The following is a 26,068-nucleotide window of genomic DNA, read 5'->3' as shown; positions in this document are numbered from 1 at the left end:
AGAAAAGATATGTAATAATAACACAGTGTGAATAATGCCAAACTCAGCTGTGATCATTTGGTTTTGCATTTTCAGAAACCTAATTAAAAGTTCCACCATTATCCTGAACACATTATATGATTATGGAAACCGCAACAACAGCAAGGGCACACTGAAGGCCTCTCCATTTCAGAGCACCGTGGCCAAGGCAGGCACACAAAGCTGCAGCAAGGACACCCTGCTGAGGCTGGAAGCCTCCTCATAAAGGCAGGCCAATGGCTGCGGGAAACACCAGCCAGGCAGTAACTGCCACAGCCCAACACGGGGCAAAGCCATACCTGGGGAAAAACCTGCATTGAAATAGTACAGCTAAGGAAGAAAATGCTATCGCTGCTATGAGCTTTAGTGTTCATGCAGCCGCAGGTAAAAGCTGCTTTGAAATTACATTTGAGGGGAGCAGGAGACAGGCCTGTCACAACTCCGTTAGTACCACCAGCGAGTTGAGGCACTGAACTCAGCCCTCAGCACAGCACTGCCTTTCCCTTCCCCCCTCTGCACAGCCACCACACCGTCTTCGTCCTTGTGCTCCCGCATTCTGCCTGGGAGATGAAAGGCACCACGAGGAGGAAAGCTGTGGCTCCCACTCGCACAAAAACCCTTCTGCTCTGTTTCAAAACCCACACCTTAGGCTGCTGTTTCCTAGACTTTTAACGTATTCCTGCTACCAACATTTTACTTCATATTTCAAGGTCCGTCTTGGAATAGTAGTAAATAATGAGCCCACGCACATTCACAGCTGGATTGCTGTTTCCTGAAAGCTAACTTTGGTTTTGTAACAGATTACAATGCTGATGATGTTCTTGGCACTCTTTTGTTCCAGGTCATACACTATCCCTCCCATTCACAGAATGGCCAGGATCGTGAATCTCCAACCCCCTGACACATGCAGGGCCACCAACCTCCCTGTTTTAGACCAGGCTGCCCAGGGCCCCATCCAACCTGGCCTTGAACACCTCCAGGGATGGACGGGGCATCCACAGCCTCTCTGGGCAGCTGTTCCAGCACCTCACCACTCTCTCTGTAAAGAACTTCCCCCTGACATCCAACCTAAATCTTCCCTCCTTCAACTTGAAACCATTTCCCCTTGTCCTGCAGTTATCAACCCTTTCAAAGAGTTGATTCCCCTCCTGTTTGTAGGCTCCCTGTAGGTACTGAAAGGCTGCACTGAGCTCACCCTGCAGCCTTCTTTTCTCCAGGCTGAACAAGCCCAGCTCCCTCACCTGTCTTTGTAGGGCAGGACCTCCAGCCCCCTGATCATCTTTGTGGCCTTCTCTGGACCCTCTCCAACAGCTCTTTGTCTTTCTTATATTGGGGGCTCCAGACCTGGACACAATACTCCAAATGGGCCTCACAAGAGCAGAGGGGGACAATCACCTCCCTGTCCCTGCTGGCCATCCCCATCAAGATCAATCTTTCCTCATACACCTCAGGTGACATCTTCAAACCCCAATTAAACACACCCACAAACTTCTATACAGTCTCTGTCAACAAAACTCCCCAAAATAACACTCCACATTTCAACTATTATCCATTGCCTCATATCTGTCTTTCAGACATTGGTATATTTTAAGACAGAGCGAATGTTGCATTCATTCCTAATACTTTTCTAGGTGCATTTAGTATTTAAGACAACTTCAGTTACACATAATGCTGTATTTTTATTTGGGTCTATCAGGAAGAATTCATTCTGTCTTCTATGTAAAGAAAGATGATGATGATACACAGATATCTTTGCAATTTACCAGGGAAAGGGGGGGGAGAGGGGGATGTTTGATTGCTTGTTTTCATTAGAAAGCCAGCCTTAATTTTACATTCAGTGCATTGTATTTTAAAAGAGATTCCATCTGCTCTGTCTGTAGCACATATTAATATTCAGAAGACATCTGCAATGTGCAGACCAAGCTTTTAATTGGAATCATGTCACAGCTACCATCACACAACACAGAATATAAATGTTGGATATCTGCACTAGGCAGCCGCTTGGCAGCCTTATTATGAAGTCCTACTGAGACTGACAGTCTTTAAATAACGTGGTATTGGGGCATAAAAAGCTATCTAGAAAAATCAAACATTTACTACTGTGATACAGTTTTACAACACCATCCATACCTAGCATAGCTTACAGGCACCTCAAACCACTTGTGAACAAAATGTCTTTTAGAGTCAAGTTTCAAAAAGCCAACAAACTGATACAAGTTCTTCAACCTGTCTGTTACAACAGTAATTGAGCACATCTCATCTGTACCTATAGGACAAAGAAAACCCAACTTCACTTGTGTGGTCAAGCTAGAAGCACTTACATAATCTAACACTCTAGCACTGCTAAGCATGTAGGAGCACCTAAATGCAATTAACAACTACGCTCAGTGATTTAAGACACTTTCTTATAATGGCAGACAAATTATTCTGGAATGAACAATATAATTACTTTTTCAACAGGAAGTTAATAGCAACTTCACTTGCTTCAAACCCTTGCCAAGTCACAGTACTGTAAGATCACATTTTCACTATCACCTACATACTTTCAGCTTGTACTCTTCTGCTACAGGTTCTAACAAACGGGGCAGCAACCAGCCACCTATAGAGAAAAACATTTACATGCAGACACACACACCTGCCCAATATCAGCAACTAGCTGATCTGCTGGCAAACCAATCTTACCAGTAGGTAAATGGGAAGTAGGAATGCTAAGAAAAGTAACATTTGCTTTTTATGCAATATACATTGTTATGGGAATTTCTCTTATCGTCTTTGCCATAGATTTGCCAAAAAATGTTTATTATGACACCATGATAATCTCAAGATCATCACTTGTTAGGATATAGATGTGTCACCACAAAAACAATTATACAAATACAGGCAACCTAAGAACAGGGAACTGTGATCCCACAGCTCCAACCCTGATGCCCTTCTCTGGCAGCTTAATTGGCTTAAGGGATACTGCTTAACGACTGCTTTACCACAGCTCCCAGCACAAATACATGACCTACGGCAGCAGAAGGGCACTTATTTGTGCTCAGGACACACTTGCACAGCCAGGCTCGAGCCCACACTCACACTGGCACACTGTGCACATCCACCACCATTGCAGAGCACGTTATACAGAAGTGCAACAATCACAGTCAGACAACAGAGCTGCCCCTGAGTGCAGCCCCAAACCTGAGCACACATCAGCAGCATCAGCGCTTCAAAACTGTTCCAGTGCAAAGGAAAAAAATCATTAGATTTAGCATTTCTTCAGTGGTCTGCTCATCTTTGCACTTGAACAGAAAAGAAGAATCAGTGTGGGCAATCACAGATGAGAGGCATCATAAAAGCTTTTCCTTTTGCCTCTTCACTATTTACCATCTCATAAAAAGCAGATCGGGGTCGCTCCCAGTCAGGTACTGCATGCCATGTGAAGCAACTGTGAAAAAACAACAAACTTCTAAAGAAGCAACTCAAAGAAAAATATGGTAGAGAGAAGATGTGAATCTAAGCAGAAACAACCAGCAACAGAGACAGGGCACAGTGTTTTGTATGCCTAGCACAGCCGTTACACAGCTGTACTTGTCAGGTCAACCAGAGCTCAGGATCGGGTAATTATAGCTCCATAGGTAGTAGGATTTAAGAACAGCATCCTATAGCTAAAAAAAGAAGGCATGTAAAAGCTCATGGCTCTTTGGTTGGGTCACTTCTAATTTCATTACCAATTCCTACTGCCATTACTGATTTGAGTGATAAATATAGCATGTTTTTACATAAGACAAAGCTGGAGTGAATTGTACAGTCATCAGATCTGATCTGCATAAAAGAGCAAGAGGAATTTCAATTAGTAACACCAACATCAAGTGTGACTTCAGGCTGATTCAGAGCTTAATCTCACACATCCGTGTTTAGATCAGGGCACAAGACAACTTGTATACGCTAGGCACAGAAATGCTAACTTAATGCTATGCTGCCCTGCACTAGGAGAGTACTGCCAGCAGGTTGAGGGAAGTGATGGTTCCTCTGCCCAGCCACATCTGGAGGAGTAGCAGCACTCACAGCACAACAGACAAGGACACAAAGGAACCGGAGACAGCTTGAAAAAGGGCCACAAAGATGATGAGAGACTGGAGCATCTCTGCTACCGGCAATGCTCAGAGGCAGCAAAATACATAAAATCCTCTTTTAAAAAGTTAATGATCGTCCACATTCTGGACTAAGCTCAATGTATTATCTGCCCTCTTAGCCAATGTCAGAAAACGCATCTACTGATGACCTGTGACAGCCTGTGGATCCTTCCAAGTCACTGTTCTCTAGGATTTAGGCCTCCATCCTGCAAACATAACCACCACTGAAAAATATTCTAGCTGACAATGCTCTAATTGTGATATAATTTTGCATTACACAAAAGTAACTTCTGTAACTTGCCTCAGAACGATGTATTTTGCACCCTTTTTTATTTCGCACTTCTGTTTCTAATGATATCACATGAACAGTGAACAAAGCTTACCTAAAACACAGCCCAGCTGTAAAAAGTCTCCGCATAAGGAACTGCCTCGATAGACAATCTCAGATTGAAACCATTATTAAAAAAAAAGCCAACAACAAAACACACTTCCAATAACTGCACCCTGTGTGTGTTCACAGGAAGATGACTCTGAAGAAAAGAGGAAGAGTGAAGATGGCTTTGTCCTAAAAAAAGTAAAAATCCCTGTGTTCTGCCCAGCCCAAGAAAAATCCTCTTTATGCTCCAGAACACTTGTAGTGGCTGCAGAAGGGCATGATTTAGCACCTACCCCATCTTTAGTTTGCCAGTAACAATACAGAAGCCCAAAGCGAGCTGCAGCAGATGAACTTGCTTTTAGTGGCAGAACCTCTGGCACAAAGCATAAAGCTCCCCACAGTCACTGCTACAGATTGCTTCAAAACAAATCCTGCACGTTGCAGATCTCTGAGCTATGAACACTTAACAATGTCTCCACAAGAGAGCTATGGAAAGATACATGACACAACGCTTAATAATCAAAGAGCTTAAAATGGCTTTGCAAGGATATGAGATGCTCACACAGAGTGCAAGAAAAACTGAAGTCCATACAAACATATCATAGTTACACAAAGTCAAGGACTAGAACTGAAATCATTATGAACTACAGCTGGTGATGTTTAATTTCAGATGCTTGAGAGATGGAATTAATATTATCACTCTTAGTTTCATTAAGTAGCAGTATTTTAAAACAAGAATACTTGTGGAATCTGCTGCCACCCTTCCCCCAAAAGCAGTGAATGTTAATCTATGTTAACGAGCCATCCTTCATAACTTATCACTGCAAAGTCTCTCGGTTCTACAAGTACTTATGAATTTTAATCAGATACATTGACATCAGATGATAAACTGTTTCAGGACAAATTCCATTCAGAAGCAAAAAAGCAATTCCATCAGCCTTAGCTGCTCATTCCTGAGCTATCCTAGAGACACCGTTCATACAGAGATGCTCTCCACACCCATGACAACCTGGCACTGACCAGATCCATACACCACAGCATGTCCTTGCAGGTGCAATTCTTCCTCACTGAGCAGGAATAGTGAGTGTTGCCACAGAAACGGCAGTGTTTCCTGGATCCCCAAAAGGGTGAAAAACAAAAAAACAAACAACAAAAAAGCCACCACCATCAAATGTTTGCCTTCCTTTTAAGATCTCTTCTTTGGAATATAGTTTTCTCAAAAGGAAGCAGAAAACAATATGCTACCCCAAGGGAGGAAGAGTCAAAATGGAAATGAAGGGCCACGGTGACATCCTGCTTTATAACACTGCTAATATACAATCACCATGAACAAGGATCTCAGCACTACAATTTAGCCAAAAATCCAAAGGAATAGGAAGTCTTACAATCATCATCCAAAAAAAACAGACTGTCCACCTCTCCATACAAACTCCATACATGTTTTTAGAATGTTCTGCAAGGGAAACGGTACCTTAATGTTTGCAATTCTTCACTGCATACCACTCGGATCCACACTACAGAAAGTTACCAACGGAACATCATCATTTTACCAAAACTACCTTCTTACCTCCAACTTGAAACCCCAACCCTTCCTTACAAAGCAGTTTAGAAAGAATCTCTGAGACAAACTGCTCAACTGTGCTCACGCAGCAGCGCCCAGAGCAGAGTGCTGGGCTGCAGGCTCTGCAACACCACCTCAGAACCACAGAACCTGCTGCTGCACCCCTTGGCAGCTGAGTTCCTGCAGGCTCTGCACCATGTCAGAGAAGGAAAGCTGGTCTTCAAGCCACCCTCAGGAAGTTCACAGGAAATGAAAGCAGCAGTAGCTTGAAATTTTTTTAGCAAATTGAAACAAAAATAAAGATTTATGTTTATCTTAAAAGCAGCACTACAGAATGGATACCTGCAGTCCCTCCCACATGCCATCAAAGCAAGCTGTTTCCAGAGCTGCCTTCCCTCCTGGGGGGAATTTCTAAGTCAACATGCAGAGCTGTATTCCCACTATTTGCTGTCTGCAAGCTCCACACAGAAAAGAAATGCTCCAGTATGGAAAAGACTTGAAGTAAAACTGCTACTAATAGAATGCTGGGCTTCATTATATGACAGCTGATGTATATTTATCAAATACAGACCAAATCCCACAAGTATGAGAACTGCAAGACAGACTTTTCTCTACATCTCCTCCAAGTGTTCTGTCTGCTGAAGCACACAGAAAACATGATCACCAAAATTTCTACAACCTCACCAACAAAAAAAGAGATGAGCCCAAAGCAGCTGATTAGCTGTGCGATAGATTTCTGGAGGTTCTTCTTAAAGTCTTTTTCAGGTCTTTAAAAAGAAAAAGTGCATTAAAAACATCTCACAAGCATAAGAATCAACACTTTGGTGCAAGAATCCTTTATAAACTGGACTTTCACCCACAGTCAGATTTCTCAAACTCCCCATTACTTTTTTAGCCACACTTGCTATGATTTACTGTTTCATGTCACAGTGATGTATAAATAACCAGAAGCCTACCCAGCACCTGAGTGCACTACGAGCACAGTGCCAACGCATTTAACGTGGAACTGATGGCTCCTCAGAAAGAAATGAAACCTAAACCTGTGCAGTTCAAAGAACCCTGCAGTGCCAGAAGCACCACACAACTGCTCTGTGCTGTGAGCAGCAATACACAGCCAGCCATGGGCCACAAGGATGCAAGTGCAGTACTGCATGCAAAGGCAGCTACAAGAACCAGAGAAATGTTAGAGACACAATAAGGAACTGAATGAGGAACAAACAAGGTTGCTAGGGCTCTATTTGCTACTGTCTCCTCCTTTTTTCATAAAAAAAATAATTACAACCATTCATGAATTTGAACACATTACTGAAGCTAGTGAGAAACATTCACAGATTATCTTGGCTATGGTTCCAGCCTTCATTTGAATAATGAGTAACTGCTCTTTGTTAAACATTAATGTCTTTTAATGAGTGGTTTGTGAATAATTTGAAGTGAGATTGTTCTCTGTTGCCTTCTCTTCCCCACAATCCCCACTGTACTATTTCATGTAAAAGGGTACAGCTAAATTTCTGTGTTAGTAGGAGGGAAGACTGGGCTCTGCAACACTGACAGAATTGTCTCATCACCCTAACATGGCTTTTTTAAATGAGAAAAAAACCAGCACAGTTAACAGGTTACTATAAAGTACGACATACAAAGCATGACACCTAGCACTGCAATACACTCCATTCCGGAGCCTAATTTTAGAACCTGTTACAAGAATCAAATTTTACAACTTTCATATAATTTTCTTTATAGAAAACTTCCTAAACAAGGAAACTGAAGCTTCTAAGAATCCAGCAATTACTTACAGCAACCAGCCATCCACTCACTTCGTATTTAGTCATGCTCTTTTCAGAGGTGAGCACACAGAGTAATGCAGTTCCTATTTGTCCAAGGTAACAGCAGGATACAAGAGCAGAAACTGAACCTAGAATTCTATTCCCCTGCGCAGCCATAGGAAGTATCAGGAGTTCTTTCAGGAAGTACCAAGGGGAAAGAAAAAAAGCACTGCTTACCCTCATTCCTCACATTTTAGAAAGCAAACATCACTCAGGAAAGCACCATCAGTACATCGAGGCACTCAGAGCAAGCTAGGATAAGAGGAGATCTTTCTCAATAGATTCTAACAGCTTTCCAAGAGACGATACAGGAATAATAGTGGTGATGTCAGAACTGTACATGTAACACGTGTACATCACTAGCATTGCAAGGAACTTCTCTTTTAAAACCAAAGTACAAGCTCCTCCTTACGAATGGAAATTAGCACACATTCAGCAGTATGCAGCCACGACTGCAAATTTCGTGCATCTCATCTTTAAAGCTCTGTTTCTCAGTGAGCAAACTGAATCCTTTCACTTTGTACCTGCAGCTCTCTCACTTTCTCAGGTAAAAAAGACATACTGCATTTATCTTGTAATTAATTTTCTATCTATACTGAAGATTATCTATGGGGCTTCTGAGATACTAATGGTGACTTTCTTAGAACTACATCACCTGGGTAAAAAAAGAAGCCTGATCTTGTAATAGAATAAGTACGATCTAGGAACAAACACTGAAAAGCAAGTCTTCTGTAATAAGCTAACAATCAAAATGAAGAAAATCCATAAAGCTTCGATGAAGTTACTAAAGAAAACTGGAATGAGAACTCTTTAATACTTAGTTTATCTTCGAAGTTGCTCTTTGTGAACATGACAAATAGAGGGAGTGAAGTTCCATTAGTACTAACAGTAGTTGCTCTATGTAATCCCACAGATTTAAGTCAGTTAGAACTGGCTCTGCAAAAGCAAAGCCACGTCCAAGGGCAGCAGCTGCACAATGGCAGTCTTTCACTTGGTATTTTCTGTTCAACAAGTCCCAGACACTGGGCTGCCAGGGCCTAACAAAAATTACAGCATTTAATGCACAAACCTTTCTTTTGAAACACTGTCAACAGGAATTCATTGCTAATGCTTTGCTTTATATTTGATTTGATGTTATTGATGGAGACCAAAGAATAAATAGAACTGCAAGGTTACTTCTACACCCTCAGACTGCGAGGCTTGCTTACATACACACACTTTTTAAACATATTATGAAGAAAGAACATGCGTTTATTTGTATATTAAACTCAATGGCTTAACAGTTAGATCACAATCAAAACCTTCCTCCCACCTCTTTGAAGTTCTGGAATAGCTGATTACAGACACAACTGCATCAACACAAGAGTTGGTCACACTTCAAGGGAAGAAGGGAGGATGCAGTGCTGGTAATTACCAAAGCGTCCCCTGAATTCCCTGGACTTTTAATAGAGAAGCTATTCTTGGAGGCAGTTTGCATCATACAACACCGTAACACCGTAAGATGTTCTGCAAAGGAAGGCTCTTGTAATGTTAAGGACAAAGAACTCAGAGTGAGGACAACACTACTGCGCTTTATGCTCAGTAAATTAACAGTTACAGAGGAAGGAGTGGAAATACTGTGAAAAACCAAAAGCCTTTCCACTGTACAAGTGATCCCATCTCATGGGAACACCTGCAATGACCCAGCAAAATGAATGAGGTCTGGAAATTTGAACACTGCTCTTCAGAAGTGCCACTATTGCCCATATTCAATCCTTTTGATTTCCCATTCAATCTATTTCCTTGTTTGGGGCTTTTGGGTGTTTTTTTTTTTTTTTTGGGGGGGGGGGGGGGGGGGGGGAGGGGAGGGAGCAGAATAGCATGTTATGGGTAACTGATAACTCACATAGGTGCAAGATCACAAAGAATGTATGTAATACAGTAATTCCCTAGGAATTCCACAGGACACATCAGCCAAGATCATTACAAGAAAGCAAACTGTGCTCACCAATAAGAAGAGAAGTAATCCAAAACTGTTTAAAATTAACATCAGGCATTTGTGTTGGCAATTCAAAAAATAAACATTTCCAAGATGGACTGAACTCTCATTCAGCATCACTTCCAAGATCCGATGATACAAAAGAGCCACTCCCATGCCTCCTGATTCCCTTCTGCTCACATATCCTACCGATGTTTTAAACGTGACATTCAGCAAATTCTTTAGTATTATTTGAGAAGTCCAGTGCAGGATTCATCAGTATCTTCTGACCTCTTCGTTCAGAGTCATATGCACCATTTTTCTACATAACAACAGAGCATACAACAAAGTGACTGTTTTACTTCATACGTACATACACATATGTATACATGTGAGTGTTATGAGTGTTACCTTTTGCTAAGCAAGCAGCTGAAAAGCACACTCCAACGTTATGGTGATACATGTGGATGGAAAAAGGAACTTGCACTAAAATAACTGCAATTAATTATAACATCTGTGTTGTTCAAGTTACAGTCACAGAATATCTTGAGTTGGAAGGGACTCTCCAAGGCTTGCTGATCAATATTTTAGTTCCACTGTTAATTTTGCCTAAGATCTCCAGGAATAAATATGTATGTTTGTGTAGTTAATTAAAACAAATCAAGAAAAACAAGCAGACAAAATGGAAGGTTACTGGGGCAACACCTTCCCTCAGCCATCAGGAAGGAGAGCCGCCTCACCTCCCTCAGGTTTCTTACAACAGAAGTATTTGCAAAGCCACAGTTAAGCTTCCAACAACAGAAAGAACACTTCTGTGGCCTTCATTTCACAGCCTTAGGACAGCCATTCAGAGACTGCCTGTTGCAAGCACCACGGTCAATGACACTTTCTGAGAATCCTTGGCAATGTCCTCGGCCTGATTTCTGGAGCTGCCACTTCGCATCTTCTCCCGTTTCTATCAACTTTTCAGTTCTGCAGTCATACCAAACACAAAGGCTCTCAGGAAAGCTTTGTATGCATCAACTCTGCCACAGCCTCACAAATACTTCTGGTGGATTTTTTTTTTTCTCCACTATCACTATTTTTCCACACATTCCTTACGCTCCACTGTGCTTAACAACCACATCCTAACATCCTCTTATTCACATATTCAAGGACTCAAATCAAAGATGAAACTTCTAAGAGGCAGGGAGAATAAGAAATCACCTCCACATTTATGCTTAAGTGCTCTAAGACAACGGAGGTCTCCTCTTTAGTGTCACTGGCTCCACTGATGGAATACCATGATGTCAAAAACGGAACAGAACCACTGATATCCCTACAGCTACACAAAAACAGTTGCCACGTGGTTTACAGACTGAGCCCAAAGCTTACTCTGATTTTATTCTTTCTGTTTTTACCATCTGCACTCAAAACACCTGGGGCAAAAATGTAACTTACCTGCTACATTCTCTAAGCACACAAAAACAGTAAGATGCACAGATTTCATGAGGCCAGAAGCAGAAACAAGAAAACCACGTTATTTGTGCAGACCTCTTTCATACACTCAGCAAATACAGCTAGATCAGTCATTCAAACAAGGTTTAAATTTCCTCAACATACTTCACAGACACTGATTTTGTTGTTATATTTAAAAATACCCATGGAAGCACATTTATAATATCTGTTTGACTTATCTTTGCAACTTAGTGGTACATATAGAGAGCTGACCTAGGAAAACAAAGTGAAATTAATTACAATCTGCCCTAACTCGTCCAAGACGAAAAAATGCACAGCATTAGAGCCTGTCCAGCAGGATTATCAGAGACTTCCTCCAGTTATGTGTTTTCTCTATCTTTAGAGATTATCTGTTGGATGTGGAGCAGTCAATACGTACACAGATCTCCCCGAGTAATGTAGAAGTATTTTCCTATCCTGTAGGACAGAGATACCAGAACCCTTAACTTCCAACGTTTTCCAGTTAATAAAATCTTCTATGGCAACATTCATAACAGAAACCTGAAAAACACACAGCCACGGTTGACTGCCCCACACAATGTTAAACAATGCAAGAATCGTTTCCCTGACTGCACAGGGACCAAGTACAACACGGGACTATTCCTCCCCTGGGTCACTGAAGCTGTGAGCAAGGAACAGAGCGTTTTTTCAGATAAGAAGTAAGACAGCAGCAGTGACAGTACTGCCTGCCTGCAGAGCTCTGACCAGCACAAGTGACACTGAGCGGTCTTGCTCATTTTTCCCTCTGGGACAGAAAGGGGATGAGCAGAAACCTGAAGCAGAGGAACCACTTTTCTACTAGAAAGCCTCGCCACATCAAGCTACGCTTGAACAACTGTAAAATTTGTGGTGGCACATGGCTTCTCATCTGAACACATTTAACTTAAGAGAACTTCCTGGAGTGCAGCTGTCAGCATTCACCAGGAAAACTCCACACTTAATTCTCAAGAGATAGCTCAAACCCTGCAATGAAACAAGCTGATCAAGAAACAGAGCCGCATTCAGCGGCATTAAGAAAATCATTAGCAAGAAGGAAACCCTTACTCACATTATAAGCCACGGGTATAAGACCTGCAATGAGAGGACTGACAGCTGGGGGAATGCACGCCTTTCTCACCTGTCCCTCCCCCCTTTGTCGACGTTCTCTAACAAAGAGAATATTCCGAGTTTTCACTAATCACGGGTCCAAAACCATACGTGTGCCTACAGGTGCCGTTCATGAAAATCTAAAGCAACTTTTCGCGCTGAAGCTCAAGCAGAGCCCCACGTCTAAGCGCTGTGTGCCGCACGAGGCGGTGGCAGAGCGGCACAGGAGGCGTTTCACTGCACACACCGGGAAGCGCCTCAGAGAGCCGCAGTGCAAAAGGAGCGGTTTCTGTTCCCATTATTAGCGGCGCCTGGAGAAGTCGCCCACCCGGCCCGTCCCCGGTTTCGGACAGAAACGCCAGGATGAGCGCAGAGGATACCGCACCGCAACACATGATCTCGCCCATCACATGCTTGGCAGCGCGCTCATTCAGCCGCAGGCGCAGTGCCGCCGGACACCGCGGGGCGCCGCGTCCCGCCCCCCCTCAGGGCCAGATCCCCCCGGCGCTACTCACGCTCGAAGTCGGAGTCGGAGTCCTCGTCGCCGCGCTCGGGCTCCTCCTCGCCGTTGGACTCGGTCTGCATGGGCTCCCCGTCGAAGCTGACCACCCTCCGGCCGTCGCCGGTCGCCTCCCGCTCGCGGGCATCCCGCAGCCGGGTGAAATACTCGGCGGCGAAGCCCACCAGGTCGGCCGGCCGGTGCCGCAGCACCTCCACCGTGTAGCCCTGCAGCAGCTCGGTGAGGCCCGGCGGGATCTCGATGCTCATGGTGCCGGCGGGACCGAGGAGGAGGCCGCCGCCGCCTCCTCTCCTCCTCCCCGCCCCGCGGGCGGCTGTAGCGGTGGCGGGCTCGGGCCTCCCTCCGCAGGCGCTGACTGACTCCCGCCGCTCCGCTCGCGCGAGCCGCGCCGAGCGAGGTGGGGAAGGGGGGGAGGACGGGACGGGTGCTGCCCGACCGCGCAGGCGCGGGAGCGGGCGCCGAGCCAACCGCCGCGCACGCGCCGAGCGGGAACGGCGCGTGCGTCACCCTGAGGCGCGGCCCGCGCGGGAGCGGGAACGGGGGCGCGCGGGAGCTGAGGGCGAGGCGGGACGTTCCCGCGCGGTCCGGCTCTGTGTGCTCGGTGAGGCGGCCGAGCCCGCGGCCGCTCGTCGTGCATCAAGGCTGAAAGGTTAAACAGCAGCCTGGAGTGTGGAGGGCCAAAGTGCTTTTGTGATACGCTTGCAAATCTGATCTTTAAATTACCTTTAGAACAAACTGACTCCTTTTGTGTGGTAAAAGAGTAAGCGTAAACTGTGGAACTCTGGGAACTCCTGCTGCCTGTCGCCCAGGACGCCGGGCACACGGCGGTGTGTAGCAGGAGGGCAGTTGGTCACCGCTTCCTGCAGGTCAGTGACCCCAGGCACCAATCGCATCTCCTGCTGACCTGCAGGTCTGCGATGACAGGGTGCAGCAGGAGGGGAAAAGGAGGCTTTCATGGAAACGCAGAACACATGGGGTAGGAAGGGACCTTAAAGATCCCAGCTTCCAGCCCCGTGCTGTGGGCTGTTGCCACACCTTGGTTTCCCAGCAGAATTAAGGCACTCGTACAACCAGTAAGGTCCAGGGAAGCGAGCGAGTCTTTGTACCCTTTGGTACAGCCGGTAACATCATCACCTGCTGAGCACAGAGCGCCTGAGAGCGTTAAAGGTGCAGGGTTTTGGAAAGGTGAAACACCTCCTTAATCCCTTCTGCACGTGAGCTTTGGAGATGCCTATTCCTGCATTGCTGCTCAATGTGTTTTATTCTGATTTTCTCTTGTTTGTACAAAACCTGCCATGTGGTGCTGCTGTTTGCTGATGTGCCCAGAGGAAGGCGACTGGGTGTGTGGCGTGGAGCCCTCAGAATCTGATATTATTGGAAAGCTGGTCCTGGAAGAAAATAAGCCTGTGCAAACATGAGGGGGATGATAGGGATGCTGGTTCAGTGACGCCACTGCATGTTGTCAGTGTAAATGTTTTTATTTTGTTCTTCCTTTGTTTCAACAATAAAAGGGCAGGAATTGACTTGTATGCAAAATTTCACTTAGAAGCCCAAAATTGTCTGAGGCTATTTATTGTGATTTGGTTTTGTTTGCATTTGCATTGTTTGCATTTGCCAAAAGGTTCCCCTGCTTATCCAGATGGTTTTACCACAATCCCACACAAAGATTTTCTCTTCATCACTGTTGCACAAAGGGCACAACCGAGGATCCAAGACCACCACAATTCAGTGCTTCTTCTGACTTGATTTTCAGTGAGGAAGGCCAGGTGGAAATCTTGTGGCTCTTATTACAGCACCCAGCCTCTGTTAAAAGGTTTTCTTTGTAATATGTCTTCTGGGCTTTTATGCCAGAAAAATTACTTCATGTATCAGTATAAAATGAATGAGTTAAAAACGAGCACAGGAGGTGGATTTGTCACACTGGCTTATCTGGAGGTTTAGTATGAAGCTGCTTCTCCTAATATCTATTGTGGTTTTTTACAGCAGCCACAGCAGTTATGTCCCTTTTCAAGAAAAACAATTAATTCTTTCTTTTCATTTGTCACTGCTACCATATTATTTCTATGACAGTCTCAAACAATGCAGCAGCACATTTCAACTGCTCAGTGTGTAGGAAATCTAAAAAATACTGTAAAAAATGAATGGATGCTGTAGGAAATAAAAAATATTGGTGAGTAATGAAGAAAGAACGTGTAATTCTAAGGGAATACAATCATTTTTCCTTCCCCTCTATTCACAAAAGCCAGTCACATGGCAGTTCCCTGCTTTTGGCATTAGTCAGCTGCTGTATTAGCTTCTAACATTTGTTGATAATTTTCTCTCATTTGTGCCTGTGTGTATAAATCTGGTTATTTACATGAAAAAATGTGCTGCCAGTAAATATTGTTATGTCCCTGAAGAGCTACATTGTGTTAGCCTTCTGATATTTATATGTCCACATACAACTAATCAGCTTCAGTGGAACGTAAACAGTGGATGTCTGTTAGCCTCCTTCTGAAGGTCAGTGGACAAAATAAAAAGCATCAAGGTCACCTGAAGCAGTTTCAAGCTATTTATGCCATAGTTTATCCTATTCCTTCATGTATTTTTTTTTTCTTTTGGTGAGGATCTGAACTGATGGCACTTGCAGGCAAGAGATTTGTTTGTGAACAAGTTAATTGTCGTGCTGCCTGCTGTGCATACATATAGTTCACATTAAGCTTGCTTTCATCCTAAATTTGCATTCCTCGTTTTAATCTTTACTGTAATAAGCATCTGCATAAAAAGAATGCTAGAAAATAAATTAGGAAATATTTTGCAATTGTAGTATGATCCTCTTTAAAATAACATCTTTAATTCGGGTAGCATGACCAGTGCAATTCCTTTCCTCTGGCTTTGTAGTTTATTCAGCTCTTGGTATGGAATGAGAAAGAATTCTGTAATTGATGGAGCTGATCCCCGCAGTATTCATAACAAAAATATGTGTATATTTGGAATAATATTTAATACTGCTGCTTTGTTAGTGTCTGAGAACAAGCCAACTCAGGATATTCTGATTCTGTGACTCTATTCCCATATTTATACTGTATCAACACTGCTAAATTTTGAGGTCTCTTCCTTGCAGTCTACCTGTCCTACCTGGTCTTACGTGGCTTTGATGCATGCAGTGATACTATGGTGGAGCTTCAGTGCTTGTCATACCAGCAGGAGCAGCGAAGTTGAGAGTGTGAAAACAAAATAGTCTGTATTTCTGCACTGGAGAAATGATCAAATTAACCCTCCAGACTGGCTCTTGAAAAGTAAAATAAATCTCTTTATGACAAGTAATGATTTACTTCTCGCAAACCTTTCAACACCAAGCAGAACTCAGACACTACATAAACATATGTACATCTTGGATTAATTATACATGCCTTCAAATTCCCCTACAAGTAATTCAGCACAAGGATAATGCAAGAACACACTGAATATTCTGATGGTTGACATTAGAAAATGTATTCTCTAGGATTTATTACCATGAGCATAGCTTTTGCAGGTGACACACTAGGAAGTTCTTTCAGACTGACTATGGTCCAAAGCAGTCCTAAGCAAAAGGTTTAGAGTCTTTTACAAAGTGAAGTCCTGTCCTTGGCCTGCTGAATTGTGGAGTTCATTGTCATGGGATGCTTTTGACAGAAAAAGTGATGAGGAATAGGGTCAGCACTGGCTTTGCAATTCAGTGGTTGGTTTGATTTCCAACTATCTATTAGTTTTAGGTGGAAGGAAGGATCATCCATAGTTACCTCGCAGTGTCTTTCCAGTCATCTCTGACTAACCATTATTGGGGCAGGTTATTAGGACTGCAGTACCTTTGGTCTGACCCACTTTGAGCTCCATGAATTACTCCAGTCAGAGTTCAGAGCATCTTAGTACCACAGGTGCCATTTTAGTGCTCTGTCCTACACCACTGCTATTCATTAGCAAGTCCTAGAAGAAGTAACTGGCTGGTGCACGTCATCATCTCTCTTTAATAAGTTTTAAATCACTCTTCCCAGATTTACCAGATGCCCATTAGTACAAGCATTGCAAGATTTCCTGAGTAATGCTTCTCTGTTTTATTGGCTACTCATTGATTTTGTAAGCCTTGAGTTTATCTTTCTTCAGTCTTTTCCAAATTAAGGCATTGAAGTCTTGCTGGTCTCTCCTCCAAAGCCAGCCTGCTTCATCCCCGTGATCACATTAAATGCTTTTTCTCTATATCTGCTCAAATTTTACTGTGCTTTTCATGCTCACACTCTGGTTTTCACATCTCAAAATCTGGACTCACCAATGCTTTTCATAGCAGAAAAATGGTGTCTTTTTTATCCTCTCTAATACATTTTATTGTTTTTATTGTTTGGGGTGGGTTTTTTTGGGGGGGAGGGGAGGGGGAGGCTGTTACATCGTAATAGATTGAAGGTATCCCTAATTTTAGGCATAAAAAAATAAAATTCCCTCTTACTTCGGTGTGTTTCTCAAGTGGTTTGTCAACCTATTTTTTCAAAATGTACAAGTGGGTTTCCCTTTTATATTCTGTACGTTTAATATTCAAGCTTTGGTTGGTTGTTTTTTTAAAGTGCTCTACCCACTGCTTTCTGCTGTCACTGTAAATGTGAGTATACATTAATTGTGCATAATGTACACAATACTGAGCTGTCATCTTAGCACAGGATCTAATGCAAACAGAAGAGCAATTCTGGGCTTAGCTACCAGGATGCAGAGATCCTTCAAAACAACACACAAGAAAAACCAGCTTCTCCTGCGTCTGTTTGGTTTTGTTCTGAGGAAAGTACTAAAGCTCAGAAAGCAGAGCTCTGATACTCTAATGAGCCAGTTTGTGGCAGGAAGCGAGATTCAGTGCACATTTTTTCTTGTTGGCTTCTAAAGTGAGTAGAATGAGTGCTGTGTAGTCAAATCAATGAGACAAAACTGTCTATCACTAGTACCACGGCAGGAGAGAAAAACTCAGCCGTTGGAATAAGTGTATATAAACATTTGTTTCAGCTAAAATATATTACTTTGCTACTATCTTTAATCAAACAAACACGTTTTGGATCATTCTTGGGAAGACAATTTGCTGCATTCATTGGTCGTTCTCAAAGGATCTCAAAGGTAGGAGAAGCACCTGTAGAAGTTTCTGGATTTTCACTGACAAAATTTGGTTTCTGTGCACTGGTAACACTGATTCTGGTGGTAACAATTCAGGTAGTAGAAAAAAGCAGTTTCAGAATACCTGATTTTGTAAAACATTTCTCCCTGACATTACCTTGATGTAGAAAGAAATGCCTCTGAATATCGATCTGTCATACATAAGATAGAAATGCCAGATGCATGGGTCGAGATAAAAGTACTCTGGGACAGAAGACAGGGAGACAACCTCGTTGTTTGAAGTACTTTGAACAACACTACTTAGCAGTTGTAAAGTGGGTGATTTCCATATGAGAGAAGTTGTGAGCAACTGTACTCCGATCTGCAAACAGCAAACATGTAAGAAAGAACTTAGCTTATCATTTGGTTCTCCTGAATACAAAGTGAAAACTGCACCCACTTTGGTTGTACTTTAGTTCCTGTTCCTAGCAATGAAAACATTACATGCAGAACTCTCCAGTGAAGTTGGTATAAATTCTGTGCAGAGTGGAAATAGCAGTCAGTCACAAGGTAGCCCTGACCCTGCTGCAACGGTTCTGCAGTGTTAGCATACACAGACATTGCTACTGAATAGAGGTAAAAGATTTGTAGATTGTTTTAAGAGAAGACAGCTAATTAGCTGGCCTGTATTTCATTCAAAAACTGAATCTGAAGTATTGGCTTCTATCAGCGTTTGTCAGCAAACCCTCCTCAAACAGTTTTGTTGGGATACAGGAGTGTGTCCCTACAAAAGAGCTTTACAATTTGTTTCATCCTTGAGCCTTTGCTTACCAACCTGAAATTGTCTTTATGCCCATTCTTGTCCCATCCCTCATCTTCTCACATTTCTACCTTGCACAGTGCACTTTACCAGCACTTCCATAAACAGCATGGTACTTCAGACAGGTTTCTGTCTGTCACTGTTGCTATTCTCATACTATCCATTGTCACTTTTGTCCATTAAACATGATTAACCATTTCTCTGCTACACAGATACCTTTGCATTTTCCTATTCATCATCTTTCTACACTACTTTCTTGCCAGTTGCCATTTCTAAAACCTCATCTGCCAGGTAGGCCCCAAATACATAGCCCATCTCTTGCCCCTTCTGCTCAGCTGCTCCTACGTGGCAGGTTGAGCCTTCATTCAGGATGAGCCTGGGGCTCTTTCCCCCTTCTTCAGTTAGGAGTCTCAACACCTCTGCTCTTTAGCCTCATTTTATGTTGTCTGCAAGAGGAAAGCAATTAACAAATTTCACTGTTCCTTCTGTTTTGTGCCCCCAGATCCGCACCATGCATACAACTGCAGTACATGAAGATGGTATAGTACTATGTTGCACAGTATGTGAAGGGTGCATTTTGTCAGCCCTTCCAGCTCAGTACAGCATATTTACTAATTCCAGGTATTAAAACTGCTGTATTAAATGTAAGTTACAACAGTAATAAATGAGCCTTTATCCATCAGATCCCCAGCATTTTATATTTACTCTGAAAATCCTTTTACGAACCCTATTACACGATAGCACTTATTTTAATTAAACTGATAGCACAGCATGCAGGTTAGTTAACCAGTGCTCCAGAGCTGCATTCAGTTTTAGAGTAAGTTAGGAAGCACTTCCAATCGCGTTTATCTGTCGTCCTTCACACGCTGTGCGTGAGCATACATTGTAAAAATGGTAACAGAGGATTATACATCTCCAGGGAAGATAATGGCAATGTGAAACATCTCTTCTAGGTTGTTGGGTTTTTTTTCCAGTTTAGTTTAGATTTCTGAGTTTTAAAAACGTGTTTGATGTTTGACTGCATTTTCAGTGTCTGCATTAAAGGAGCAGGTAACCTCAGCTTCCAAGCCACAGGACTGTAAAGCTGCCCCACCATGTTAAGCCCCTTTTTGTGAGTCTCAGTAAAAAACTGATGGGGTTTTAGACCTGAAAATGCTTGCTGCTTCAACAATTGGAGTCAAATCCTGCCTGTAGCAGAAGCTAATTTGATGGGTGTTACTTGTAGAATGCTTCTCCTGCATCTTTTTCTGATTTTCATCCCTAAGTTTTCAGCCCAAAAGAGTTGTGTTTGAAAAAGATGAAGAGAAGAATGTGGTTTCAGGGAATGCAACAAGACAGTGCTTTATTAAATCTGGTTTGACGTGTCTCTGCATTGACATCTAGCTTCCATGCAGAAAGATCTTTAGATTACTCACAGCCATATTGGCAATATTTATCTCTAAACTTGTTAAGGTTTCTCCATGTAGCTGTTGTTAATAATAAGTCTTAATACCAGGTCAGCCAGGAAGTGATACCACTGGGGAAAACAAGAATCCTCCTACACTTCACATTGTGTTACGCAGTGACATCCATACACTTCTGTGTTCCAAAGTTCTCCACAAACCCATAAAAATACAATCCTTTTCAAAGATATCTTGTGAACATCTGCAAAATAGTTTTAGTCTGTTATCTTCTCTCAGAGCATGCAGCAATTGTGAATCAGTATTCAGTACAGATTGTATGAGGTGTTGTAGTTCTGCAATCAGATATTACTCTTTCTTTCATTAAGCAAGAGTTTCTTTCAGTGATAGAGGCTCTGTTAGGCCCTGTCTTCATTAAACTCCATCGTATCCCTAAGAGCTGTTTAACCAAGAACTCTCCTTATCTACTCTTATCGTCACAGTGATAACAAGTTATTTTGCTGTTTATCCAGAACGTGGTAAAACTTCAAAGCTGCTACAAAAGAATTTGCTTATGAAAAATGTTGAACAGTAGCAGCAAGCAATTAGTTGTGCTGCTGCTGTACACTTTGCTTCAAAAGGAACTCCAGCTTCACAGTACTTCCTGCTCTTTCAGTCAGCATTAGGTGCTTGCACTGGGATAGCACACACAACAGTTACACTGGAATCCTAGATCCACTGTGCCAGACCCTAGGCCAATGTGGAAAAGCCATTTCCAATTCTGAAAACTCCCTGCAGGTTCGTATTTTAAGCATTTCTATCATCAGGGTCCATTTTCAAAAAAAGTTATTTGAAATATATTACTTTACAAAGCTTAAAAAGTAACATTTCATACATTATCTCTTCAATCAAGTGAAGAAAATCCATCCTATTAAGAACTTGCTTTCAGAATTTGTAACATTTATGTATAGGCACCAGCTGCAGATTTAATTAGCAAACTCGTATGGTGGATCATTGATTTTTACTTTCAGAGCAGCGGAGGGCTGAAATCTGCAAGAGCCTTGGACTTGCTCTGCCATTTTATAATGATACCAGAGCGAGTTGGTGGGTAGGATTTCTTATACATATTTGTATTTTGTTGGTTTTGTAAACGAAAAAGTTACAACACCATCGTTCTCCCTCCAAGACCAGCTTACAGCACAGATCTCACCCTCTGAGCAGGGAAATGCTTTCTGTTTCTCAGCAGCAAGCCCTCTAGTAGCTGCAGTACCCTGACAGGCTGTGATAGGAAAGTTCTCCAGTCTTTCAACCAACAAAATTTGGTGGTTAATTTGTCTTTATTGACAGTCTGAAGCATAGCAGGTGACAGCCATTAACACTGCTTCCAAATCATTAAGAATAGTGCAGCAGCCTTATTAGAGCCAGCTGGATTTGGAAAGAAATGATTTGTTAGGAAAGTGATCTGAAAATTTCAGTTAACTAAAAAGGATGAAACCTCTTCTTGTAGTGTTGGAGCTTCAGGAGAAAAGCAGGATGAGTCCAAGGTGTGCACTGGGAGCAGCTCCTGGCTAAGATTGACTGGGTGGCTCTAAAGGACTTGTGGGCTCCATTGTTTCTTGGCTGGTTTTGTGTTTAACCCTCTGGCCAGCCTTGCCTCAGTATCTCTTAAACTTCAGAAGAGCTCTCTCTTGTTTTTGGTGATATGCCCTGGCACAACAAGACATTTCTGATGTACAAATAATGAAGTTTGCCTTGCAGAAATGGGAAACTTCTGCTGAAACAGAGCTGGAACAGCCTTTAACCTTTTCTGTGAAGGGCAGAGGAGGGTGATAAAATATTTCCCACGCTTTCTGGAAAAGTACTTTTTATCAGTTTCTGTGGATCAGTGTCAAATATTTACTCTCTTCTTCCTTTCAGTGTTGTATTAAGTTAATTACTTGTTACGTTGGCCCAATTATCGGAGAATCTGTACTAAAATTACCTGCTGAATCAATAGGTCCAGAGGAAGACTGACAGCATTATTAAAATATATCCTACTTAGGTTACTCATAATTTACCTTTATGTGATCAGGAGCAGTAAAGGAATGTGACAGTGATTTCATTCAGAGCTGTGGGTACTGACAAAGGCTTTAATCTGAAGCTGCTTTATAGTGAGAATTACAAATACACGTCTGTATCTGTCCTTGTTACAATCCATCAGCCACCCTACCTTCTTAGCCCTGCCAGCAAGGCCAGATCCTGGCTCCATGCTGGCTGTGGAAGACATCGGTGGCTGCAGCTGGAAGCATCGCGTTGCTGCAGCAACACATCACCCCCCCAGGGACCACGTTGCCTCGGTGACACCAGGTGGGCAGATGCTGCCAGAGCAAATTGTCTCAAGGCAGCTACCCCCCAAAAGTAGGGCAGCCTTGGCCTTTAGGGGAGAAGGGTCAGTGAGCAGGGATGGGTGCCCCTCTGTGCAACTGTTCACAGCCTGGTTTTGGATGAGGAGTCTGAGCGGTGTGCATTTCCTTGCAGATGGTGACACAGGGCTACTGCCAAAAGGAGCTTACTGTTTAATGTGTTAAGATAAGACAGCAGGAAGGACAATGTCAGCAGGAGGGAATTAGCCAAAGGGAGCAAGTGCTGAGGCCATCGTTCTTGGTTTATATGGTCAGGACCTGCTAATGTAATGCAACATCAATAATAATTGGAGAGCAATGTCTCTTGTTACACGATGCATCTATGAATGGAGGTAATCACGTACATTCATTCTAGAATAGTCAAGCATTGCATTACGGTGGATAAACATTGCAAAGTGTCTTGTAGGCAGAGGATTAAATATCGATTTACAAAGGCAAATACCTCTGTTAAGATTGTTAGACATAAAACCTCCCACCCAGGTGACTGTAGGCAGTGCAGCAGTCAGAGCCAACTGGTAGAAAAATGGTGACGGGTTTCCAAGAGCCCAGAGGTCCTTTATCACAGCTGTGATCAGCACCAGAATTCATTCTATGGATTTCACTGGAGCCACCTGTGTAACTGCTAATAAGAGAAAAGGGTTTGAAGTCTGATGCATAGACAGACATCAGTTATCCATGGCATTTGAAGAGCAATTTGAAAAACAAGAAGATGGTAAAGGACAGAAGAATTTGCACAGAAAGACAAGTAATTTCCTTATCACTTTTCTTGTAGGAATCTTTTCTCCCTTCACGCTGTTGGTTTGAGAAGCCTTTTGCCTACTGTAATTAGCTCTTGAATAAACAGCATATTTTGAACACAAGCCTCTGTGTCCTGTTTTTGTGTGTTAGCTATAATTAGGGTTTGATTTGTTTGATTGGTTGTTCTTTTAATGCTTGCACTGATTCTTTCAGAAGAGCATAGCTTTCTTTAAGGGGTCTAGTGTTTCTTTTAGCTTCTAGAAACATCACTATATGCTGTAGCATAATGTCTCAGCTGTATTAACTTACATGTTTAAAAGTAAACACTTTCTGTATTTATCACTGTAGCCTTCCTGCTTGATGTAGCCTTGTATTTCTGATATTTAGCTCTAACCTCTGCACCCCTCTTTGTACATTCTCTGCAATACATTAGCTGCCTTTATTCTCACAATGAAAACTATGCTTAATTGTGTTTACAAAGGCTTCCTGAACTGTGAGAAGTGTTTCTCAGTGAGTGTGGTTTTGCATCATTTAGCCTTGAAAGGGTGCAGTTTTCCCTGACCTCTTGCTGTTTTTTTCTCAGTGACTCTGGTAATTGCATCAGTAGTTTTGGGATTCACATTTTCCTTTCACATACAGGAAAGATCCAACCTTTACTTACCCCCTCCCAGCTGAATCACATAGTCCCCTCTTTTGCGAGCCTTCTCTGGCTCAGCCATACCAGCTTTTAGGTCCTGTGAATGCAAACTTATTTCACTCTTGTCCAAAATAAACTCTGCCACAAAGTTCATTTTTCTGGCTCATCATTTCACGTACTTTGCACTGATTTTCTCTGTCTTCTCTCTTCTCTCTCTGCATCAAACACATTTCATATCAAAATCCTTCCTGTTCAGCTGATCGTTTGCAGTCTGTCAGTAGTGGTTTATCCAGAGTCCTCCACCATCACCATTCCAAACAGCCATTTCTCCCCATCACAGCTGGTCAGTGCTCTCCTGAAGCACCTTCAGAGGCCGACATGCCTCACTGACTGTGTGCTCCCACCTGTCTGGGGTATTCATCTTTCTTGTGCCGTATTCCTAAACTTAGAAAGCCTCCGAAAGGAGTCTTATCTTTTGTTCTTCTCAGGGCACTGAAAAATGACAGCTCCCTAAACTGCACTGCTAGCAGTGCATCCCAAATGTATGCATTTGTGATTCTGATGTCACCTCAAAGCTGCTTTGTCCCCAACTGATGTTCCTCCACTTTATCACTGTTAGCAAAGGAGTTCCCTTTCAAACGCACTGCAGTGATGTCGTTCCCTGCTCTTTAATTTGCAGTCAGCAAGAAACTAGAGGCAACATGCAGACAAAAAAGGCTGTTTCTTATCTTTCTTCACACCCTTTTAAAGGTGACTTTTCTGAGTCACAGCTAATGTAAACCATCTGAAAAAGATACAGCCTAAACCTATCCTGTGGCTTAGAGAAACCTAAGAGATTGTTTGGTGTTTGCACTATTGGTGTGTGTTCTTAAAATAAGCACCCTGTGGGTCAAGTCCTTCTTCAGATTTTGTAGAGTTCATTTCCCTTGCTGCCCACAGCCATCTTCAAAGTACAGAGCACTGATTTGTTAACGAAACAGCAAAATCAGAGGCAAAATTCAGCTCGTTTGTGTTTACAGGAGAATCTGAGTGCAAGGGATATGCATTGTAATTGTTCCGTGTTCGTATTTAATGGTATGAGAAACAAGAATGTAATTATCAATCTCGATCTCTTCCCTATCTCTAAGTATTTGAGCTCTTTGAATTAAAAGCAAGTGATAATGCAGCTTTTTCTGGTGGTTGAGAGCATCCCCGAGGCAGATGAGGAGTGATTCTGCCCAGATCATTCAGCACTGTGCAGTTTCCATCCAACAACAGCTTCCTGCTGAGCCATCTTTCATGTAGAGGATCGTGGCCATCACCAACAGTGTTTTGAGTACTGAAACATTATCAATGTTAGAAGCACAGTGTTTTCTGTTTGTTTTCTTTGTGTCCTTGACAGCCCAGTCAGATAGTGCTAGCTTCACTTTTTCCCATGAACAGCTGCCTAATTTCTCCTTGTCTGAAATCACTCTTAAGCATGCTACTAGACTTAAGGATGCGATGTTAAAATGAGGTTTGGCTCAGAGAACAGCTATTTCTATTTAGCTATTTGTTTTCTGTTCAGCTTTGTACAGCAAAGTGAACTCACTTCACTTCTACTCTCATCCCGTTTTAACGCACAGCACAGGGTTACATGAGATTTGCTGCCAAAGATTTCTGAAAACTGAAAGCATTTTATAGAAAGAGTGTTTCAAGCTCACCATTTGGTTGGCTGGAGACTAAAATGAGGGCATAAGAAAGAGCAAAGGCAAGAAGGAGTGGAATATGCAAAAAAGGATCAGTTGAGCTGCCTGACACTGAGGAAGAAGGCTTGAGCTGGGCCTTTTGGAGGCAACTCCAAAGTATCACTGAGCTGTTAGAGCAGAGCAAGGAGCAATCTTAGTGAGCCTGAACTGCAGGGCAGTGCTAGGAAGGTACAGAAACACAAATCAATGAGAAAACAGTTCATTGATGAAATTGCTCAAATTAAGCAGGGAGGAAAGGCATTGTAGTATATCAACTCTTTAATTGCGAAGTTGTTTAATGTGAGTTGTCCTAGGAACTGGCAGTGTAGGCTGTTATTGCTACTTCCTGGG

At 42.7% G+C, this 26,068-nt stretch overlaps 1 protein-coding gene and 1 long non-coding RNA gene across 2 annotated transcripts in view; one reads left to right on the top strand and one right to left on the bottom strand.

Annotated features, from left to right (window-relative positions):
- PRKAR2A (protein kinase cAMP-dependent type II regulatory subunit alpha) overlaps positions 1–13,388 on the bottom strand; it is a 53,633-nt gene extending 40,245 nt beyond the window's left edge. The window contains exon 1 of the mRNA XM_048957916.1: positions 12,946–13,388. Coding sequence (XP_048813873.1) covers positions 12,946–13,198 — 253 coding nt within the window. The 5' untranslated portion in view covers positions 13,199–13,388. The remainder of the gene's footprint in view (positions 1–12,945) is intronic.
- The window catches only part of LOC125698963 (uncharacterized), a 22,914-nt gene continuing 9,901 nt past the window's right edge, over positions 13,056–26,068 (top strand). The window contains exon 1 of the long non-coding RNA XR_007379391.1: positions 13,056–13,169. This is a non-coding gene — a long non-coding RNA (uncharacterized LOC125698963). The remainder of the gene's footprint in view (positions 13,170–26,068) is intronic.

Source organism: Lagopus muta, chromosome 11, assembly GCF_023343835.1.
Source record: "Lagopus muta isolate bLagMut1 chromosome 11, bLagMut1 primary, whole genome shotgun sequence".
NCBI lineage: Eukaryota > Metazoa > Chordata > Aves > Galliformes > Phasianidae > Lagopus > Lagopus muta.
Note: the sequence above shows the minus strand (reverse complement) of the source record. Positions and strands in the feature narration are given on the sequence as shown.